The following is a 7139-nucleotide window of genomic DNA, read 5'->3' as shown; positions in this document are numbered from 1 at the left end:
TAATATAATATGCTACATGATTATTGTTTTTCACTAAAACTTACTCTTTTTATCGAATTTTCTTTATCAGAAAACTTTTTTAATGTGGCCATCTGTTTAAATATACACTAAATTATTATAAATTTAATTTTTTATTTATAGGACACATAATATATATATATATATACATATCGACTTTTATAATAACGAATATGGAAAGAAATTTTCACTACAAGATGGTGTATAAGAGACCCAAACTTCTATGTGTTGAAATAGACTTTTGTTACAACTTACAACACATGGTTACAAGTTTTAAAAACAGAAATGTTACTTGAATATGTGTTGTATAAGATAAAATGATAATATGACCAGTTATTACTTTAACTAACAGAAAATAGTTGCCTAGGTGGCCAGGGCTTAACACATGGTTACAAGTTTTAAACACAAAAATGTTACTTGAATGTGTTATATAAGCTAAAAATGATAATATGACCAGTTAGTTACTTTAACTCACATAAAATAGTTGCCTAGGTGACCAGGGCTTATAACACACCTAAATGTTCGAAAAATCAATCGATATATTTACTTAATTAAGAAAAAGAAATTAAAAAACAACGAATTGACTTACCAAAAATTATTGGTTTCCAGAATCTGGTAAAAACTTTTTACTATATAAATCATCTCGATCTATCCAGATTTTTTACTAAATCATCTTTGTTTCACAACAGAAAAAACAAAACTATACACTTTGAATTACACATTCACGGTACTTTTGGCAGCTCAAGTGTTAAATAAAACTTATAGGGCATTCATGATTTTAACTTTATTTACAATGATTTGTTCGATACAAGTTTCTGATTCAATCCCAAGAGATGTGTGTATAAAAGATTGTGTCATAAATCAATGCATGAAAGCATCAAAAAAAGCAACTCCAGCAATTTGTGACAACCCGTGCAAGTATACGCTATATTGTTTGTAATGTATATTTATATGTTATATTGTTTGAGCTATATATATACCTCATTAAAAGTATATGCTATTTTAAAAAAAAATGTAATTATTCGATCAAAATATGCTTATCATAAAAAAAATATTTTTAGGTTCCATTTTTAATCTCTTAAAAATCAGCACTAAAATTGTGATTGTTTTTGTGAAATCATATTATATAAGTAAAATATAACTTATTGGTATTTTTGCGGTAATTTTAAGATATTATAATCAGCTAAATATTATGAAAAAAATTTCAATAATAATAATTATTAACTATTTTAGTCAATTAAACAAATATCGGTTTAATGTATTGATTTTTAATGATGTAAAAATAATAATAAAAATTATTTATCAAATAATAATATGATTTAATTGATAAATTTATAAATTATTATTATTATGTTTATTATAATTATAATAATAATTATTATTATAATAAACATATGATTTAATTGATTATTAATTATTTTATAATATATAATATAATCATTAAAATTGATTATAATTTTATTTTTAGTCAATTTTATTTTATTATAAGTAAATATTATAAAGTATACAAAAACTTAATTGAAATAGTTGGTTAATATATGTATAATATTATTAAGAATATCACATTGATTTATCTATGTTCAGTCATTCTATAATTTATATGTATAAAAATAAAATAGAAATATTACTATAAATAATAATATCTTATTTTTTGCTAAATTTTGATTTTATATTTTTTTTTTTAAATTGGATTGGTCAATTAATTTTTTTTGTGGATATATTGTGTTACATATATATTTCAAATTAAAGTACAACTATTTTAATCGAATTTAACCAAATCGAACTAATTGTATTCATTGTATTAGTGTGAGTATTCATCTTAAATGTGTAAGTACACATTTGATTTTAAAAACAATTTGGTATATGTTAATTTGCAAAACTAAAATTAGAATAAAAAAAGATGATCGGTACAAAGTAGCATAAAAACATAATTGATAAAAAAAATTTATTATTTCTTTACTTTAACGCCAAGATTATTTTCTTAATTTTTTATGAAATCACATTAATATATAAAAATATTTATGTTAAATTTTATGAATCTATTTTATTATAAAATTGATTTCAAAAATATAAAAGGGAAACTTACGTAGAAAAAAATAATATTGATTATTCATTGAATATTATTTTCTGTTATTTAAACTGTTTTCTAATAATTATAAAAATAGATTTTAAAATAAAATGTTTATTACTTTAAAATATATTGTTTTTAGATTATTTTCTTAAATGGAAGATTATTAATTTAATTTAAAATAAAATATTATTTTGTAAATTTTCCTTTTTATGAATCATATTATATTTAAAATATATTTTCGTTTTAAAACATTATAAATGTTATAAAAAAATCACTAAAAACAAGAGTTCGGACAACTCCCCTTTGCCCGCTTTTTTGATTAAAACTAAAAAAGGTTCTTATTATATAAAGAATCGGAAACAAAAATAAAAAGGAAAAACAAAATATTTTTAATAAGGCATTTAGATATATTTAACTCATTAAAGATACTACTGTAATCAATCATCGTAAGAGTTAACGTTAGCGCGATACATAGTAAGCTGAATTTTCAAATAATACTATAGAGATATTATACAAAAGAGGAAAGTATCTAGGCAATTTAGGCTTGTTGGAGTTTTCAAAAAAAAAAAAAAAAAGGCTTGTTGGATAAACGAACTATGGTTCTGGATAAATGTGTCCGGACCTGACACATGCACAATGTATAACGAACCATTTTATTTCACAAACGTTACACCACGCCATGACACCGAAGATTATACAAACAACGAAAAACATTTACTTTATTAACGCCACAAACTCAAAACGTATCCCTTCAAAGAAGAAGACAAAGCTCCTCCATTACTTTGTGTTCTAAACCGATAATTCGACCTGAGAGACAAGGATACCATCAGTATCTGCGTAAAGCCATTCGCCATCGCAGATCCTAGTGCCAGCTATGTTGAGTGGGACTCTCTGTTCACCAAGTCCTTTCTTACTAGCCTTTATAGGATGAGAAGCTAATGCTCTCACTCCAATGTCGCAACCGTTGATCTCATCAACGTCTCTTATGCAACCGTTCACTATGATCCCCGCCCATCCGTTGTTCTGAGCTTGTACTACTGGGTTTCCTCCGAGTATGGCACAACGTAAGCTTCCTCCACCATCCACCACAAGAACTCTTCCATTGCCTGTTTTTTAAAAAAGTTTTTGGAAACATGAGTAAGCTTTTGATGTGAAAGATACAGACAAGAACAGATTGGTTCATTGTAAGGAAACAAGGTACTATGTCCTGAAAGAGAAGTCTGATGTTTTTCTGAAATAAATCTATATATGTGTAATAGAATTCTATGTTTTATATATTATTGTAATAAAATTATATGTTTTGGCTATAGATTTCATTGTTTTTGTAGGTGAATTATATGTGATTTTTATTATAAATCTATGATTATTAACATCATGCAACCTCAACATATCAAATGATCCACAATATGTGAAGAGTTCTTGATGTGAATAGTACAAGACAGGTTGGTTAATTCTAAGATCAATGAATCGTTAATCTTGAAGCTCACAGCTTCTCACATGACAAAGTGAATCAAGAAGTTTACAAACAAGGCAGTAGTAGTAAACAGATTTATCATTACTACTGAATCAGATTAGATGATCTTATACTGATTAAACCATAGTTTCAAGCAAAGAAATATCTGAAGCTGTTTGATAAGTGACTAATCAGAATTATGAGTCCAAATGTAAAACTAAACCATGTCAAATGATTATATGGAAGTTTTCATAATATCTCTTTAAGGTCTTTCTACCAATAAAGTCTCGAGTCTTGTGAATAATACCTTTCTCTTCGAGAAACTGACGGATCAAACCATTGTCTTCGAACACTTTGACCGTAACTACAGGACCTGAGAATATCTGACGACGACCGTAAATCTGGAAAGAGGGTTGCAGAGCTCTGAGCTGGCCACTACGGATCAGATCTTGATTCGCGTCACAAACTTCCGCCGTTGTCACAAACGCCATCTTCTTCTTCTTCTTTCTCACCTCCTGGATTCACAATTATGATGGCAGAAAAATTAAAATCAAGATTTAATCTGAGACAAAAACACAAACTTAGATCGAATCTCATTTTCATTTACCTGGAATAGAAGGAAACTCGAGGATGAAGCAAAAAGAACTCTCTGTCTTTGTGTGCTCAAGTCTCGGAGATGGGAAGCGATGATTTAAAGACAGAACACATGCGTCTTAAACATACCTGCTTCGGTCGTTTTATATAATAATAATAAAATCTTGACTCAAAAAACTTTCTTTTAATAAAAAGGAATATTTGCTTTTACCTTTTCTCTGCTTTCTACTCTGTTTCCTTGCTTTCATTATCACAGCTCTTTATGGTTTTTGACCAAACCAATGTATAACTGAAGCTTAGATCATTTAAAGACATTCACAAAAAAAAAATGATCATGTAAAGACATTCGTAAATCCAAATAAGAAATGAAACTTTATTGCTTGATTCCCTTGGAATATCCAAATACAATGTTTCAATTATTATCATCACAAACAAGAGAATTGAATCATCCCAAAAACTTAAAAGGAAAGGTTTCAGAGTTTGTGGATGGTCTTCATGTCTATAGCTTCATCTAGAGTTCCTTTCTCAACGTGATCCCACCACTTCATCAAGAAATTGTCCACCACCAATCTGAACCATGGAGACAACTTCAAACCTTCCTCCCCTGCATCTGCTTTCTTCACCAGCTCCTTCAGCTCTTCCCTGCTCACATACTTTATCTCCGCTACTTCGTCTGGATTTGGTTGGACCTTAACATCCCTCACAATGAAGAGCAAGTAGTCCACTGCAAAAAAAAAAGGGAACATCAATGTTCCATTCAATAAAAAGGTCAAGACGAAGTGTCTCTCAGGGGGATGGTGTTTTTTACGTTCGTGCTCTCCCCATTTGCCATCAGAAGGAGCCTTGTAAAGCATACGTCCCAAGGGAGTGAACTCTTCCACTGGCACATCTTCAGCTACGATACCGAGCTCGTCAAGAAGCTTTCTCTGTGCAGCATTCCTCACTCCTGAATATGAGCAATTAACCAAATACAGTGAGGTCACTAGTCAAGTGAAGCTACGACTTGCTGCATAGTCAGTAAAGAAGTACTGAATAGATACCAACCGAGTGCATTTTCCTCGATAAGCTCAGAGTCACGGTGAAGAGGATGGCTGCAACAAGTGTTGGTCCACACTAGAGGGAAGGTCACCTTTGCTTTCGACCTTTGCTGTTAAAAAAAAAAAAAAGAGAAGAAGAAATTTCAGTATGATGGCATATGAGCCAGCTTATTAAGCAACCTATCATCATTGCCACATGCCATATGTGCAACAAAATCTATAGAATAAAAGCTTATGATCTACCCTCTCATATTTATTGAAACTTATTGCTCTCTACAAAAAAAAAGGTGATTCTAGAATCTATGACACCACCATGCCCTAGTCACAAGCCTACAAGACCCGATTTTATCTTCCTTTCAACTCAGTAGTAATAATCAAATTACCTGGAGAAGCAGCTCATAGTTGGAGTTGAATAAAAACACACTAAAAGCCCTGTGAAGCAAATTCTCAGCTTCAATATTTTCCATCAGATGACCTGCAGATTTTTTTATAAGGTATCATCAGTATCTTTAATAATAATGGCACAGGGAGAGATAAGAAGCAAAAAAAAAAAAGAAAAAAGCGATCCTCTATCACTTCAGTATGAATAATATGCCAAAGAAAATAGTTAATTTTCTTCAACCATTTAACAGCAGCAGCATCTTACATTCGTCTTATATTATATGAAAAAATATCCTTTGTCTGGTTAAAATGACACAACACACTGCAAGAGAAAGTGGTCTATAATAATGTGTCCTGTGTCCACTACGATTTAAGAAGGATAATTTACACGCTTTGTGGACACTCAAATTGTTACTACAAGTTACTACCAGAGATAATATGTGGTGACAAATTTGACTTACAGTTATATTTGGTGTCAAACCCAACAACACGATCAGTTTCGTCAACAAGAATGCATCTGCAAGCAAAGACAGACATATGAAGGAAACGAAGTCTAAAAGCAAATGGCTTCGCATCTTTCATATAAGACACTAAAGCGTTGACCTTTTCAATTTTTTTTAACGATGGAGACAAACTGATTCGAACAAGACAAAGGGTTCTACTTTGGCAAATCCAAATTGAAGTTAGGGAGATAATCAAAAGGCTTACTCGTCCTCGAACATGAGGCGTCTCTGAACATCATCCATTCCAGCATCTTTAGCATCGGTCGTCGTCATTGTGGAGAAAGCTCGAAACTTTCTCGGTGAAATGGAAATGGATCGGAGCGATGACAGAGGAAGACGGGAAGAAGAGAGAAGGGAAAGAGATCTGAAGCGAATCAAAGGGAGATTAAATAAAATAGAAGAAGAAACAGTCATTGGCGTGTGCATGTGTGGTTGAATGTTGTTGATGACTTCCTTCCTCTCTTCTGCTTTCTGCGTTTTTTAATTTTATTTAATTGTCCCACGACTGTTCCTATGTACCTCTCCGCACTACATAACCCCTTCTCCTGATTAGAAAAGTGGATAAGGTTTTTTATTTTCTTTCTTTAAAAACAAAAATATAATATTTTCAAACAAACCCTTGAAGTAACCATGTTTTGCATCTCAATCCTATAACTATGAGACATTATAACATAACCCTCTTATTTGATTACCATAGGATGAAGATTATAACAAACTGATACTTGAACGATTTTCTCGTCTAGTGTCTGCGCTAACTTGAAAATGTTCTTACTTGATTGGTAAATTAATAGAACGTTTGAATTGACATTTGGTTTTAGGCTAGCTCTGCGGTTTCAATCTCTCTGTTTATATCTTTTTCCGTAACATTAAGTGTACAACACGTGTTGTTTCAGTTTTAGCGTTTTTACTAGCTTGAAAATTGTTGTTTTGAAGTTGCAACCACATCAAAATACAGACATCATCTTAAAACCCGGGTGTTTGAACGGTTCATTGACTTTTTTTTTTTTCTGTTCCAATCTCTTTAGATTTGTATCTGTTGTTGTTTTAAAACAGAAAACGCTTATTTTGCCCCAAAAAAAAAA

The 7139-nt window shown here is 30.8% G+C and overlaps 3 protein-coding genes across 3 annotated transcripts in view; 1 reads left to right on the top strand and 2 right to left on the bottom strand.

Annotated features, from left to right (window-relative positions):
- The window catches only part of LOC106341116, an 8854-nt gene extending 7896 nt beyond the window's left edge, over positions 1-958 (top strand). The window contains exon 2 of the mRNA XM_013779938.1: positions 784-958. Within this exon, the coding sequence (XP_013635392.1) occupies positions 784-958 (175 nt within the window). The remainder of the gene's footprint in view (positions 1-783) is intronic.
- Positions 959-2689: 1731 nt separating this feature from the next.
- Positions 2690-4265, bottom strand: LOC106338334 (putative 4-hydroxy-4-methyl-2-oxoglutarate aldolase 2). Its single transcript, XM_013777350.1, has 3 exons — positions 4150-4265; positions 3850-4057; positions 2690-3195 (listed from the first exon to the last, which is right to left on the bottom strand). Exons 2-3 carry the CDS (start codon positions 4031-4033, stop codon positions 2879-2881), a joined length of 501 nt encoding a protein of 166 aa, XP_013632804.1. The 5' UTR covers positions 4034-4057; positions 4150-4265; the 3' UTR covers positions 2690-2878.
- Positions 4266-4487: 222 nt separating this feature from the next.
- LOC106338264 (isopentenyl-diphosphate Delta-isomerase II, chloroplastic-like) lies at positions 4488-6533 on the bottom strand. Its single transcript, XM_013777307.1, has 6 exons — positions 6263-6533; positions 6016-6071; positions 5557-5648; positions 5181-5283; positions 4945-5082; positions 4488-4860 (listed from the first exon to the last, which is right to left on the bottom strand). Exons 1-6 carry the CDS (start codon positions 6481-6483, stop codon positions 4610-4612), a joined length of 861 nt encoding a protein of 286 aa, XP_013632761.1. The 5' UTR covers positions 6484-6533; the 3' UTR covers positions 4488-4609.
- Positions 6534-7139: the final 606 nt, after the last annotated feature.

This window comes from Brassica oleracea, chromosome C1 (assembly GCF_000695525.1).
Source record: "Brassica oleracea var. oleracea cultivar TO1000 chromosome C1, BOL, whole genome shotgun sequence".
In the NCBI taxonomy this organism is placed as follows: domain Eukaryota; kingdom Viridiplantae; phylum Streptophyta; class Magnoliopsida; order Brassicales; family Brassicaceae; genus Brassica; species Brassica oleracea.
The sequence above is the reverse complement of the archived record's forward strand: the minus strand, read 5'-3'. Positions and strand labels throughout refer to the sequence as shown.

Coding starts and splice junctions, on each gene's coding strand:
- LOC106338334 (XM_013777350.1), bottom strand. CDS start 4,033: ATGGCGTTTGTGACAACGGCGGAAGTTTGTGACGCGAATCAAGATCTG. Junction 3,196..3,849: donor TCAGTTTCTCGAAGAGAAAG/GTATTATTCACA, acceptor TTTAAAAAACAG/GCAATGGAAGAGTTCTTGTG.
- LOC106338264 (XM_013777307.1), bottom strand. CDS start 6,483: ATGCACACGCCAATGACTGTTTCTTCTTCTATTTTATTTAATCTCCCT. Junction 5,649..6,015: donor GTTTGACACCAAATATAACT/GTAAGTCAAATT, acceptor AAAAATCTGCAG/GTCATCTGATGGAAAATATT. Junction 5,284..5,556: donor ACTATGAGCTGCTTCTCCAG/GTAATTTGATTA, acceptor TTTTTTTAACAG/CAAAGGTCGAAAGCAAAGGT.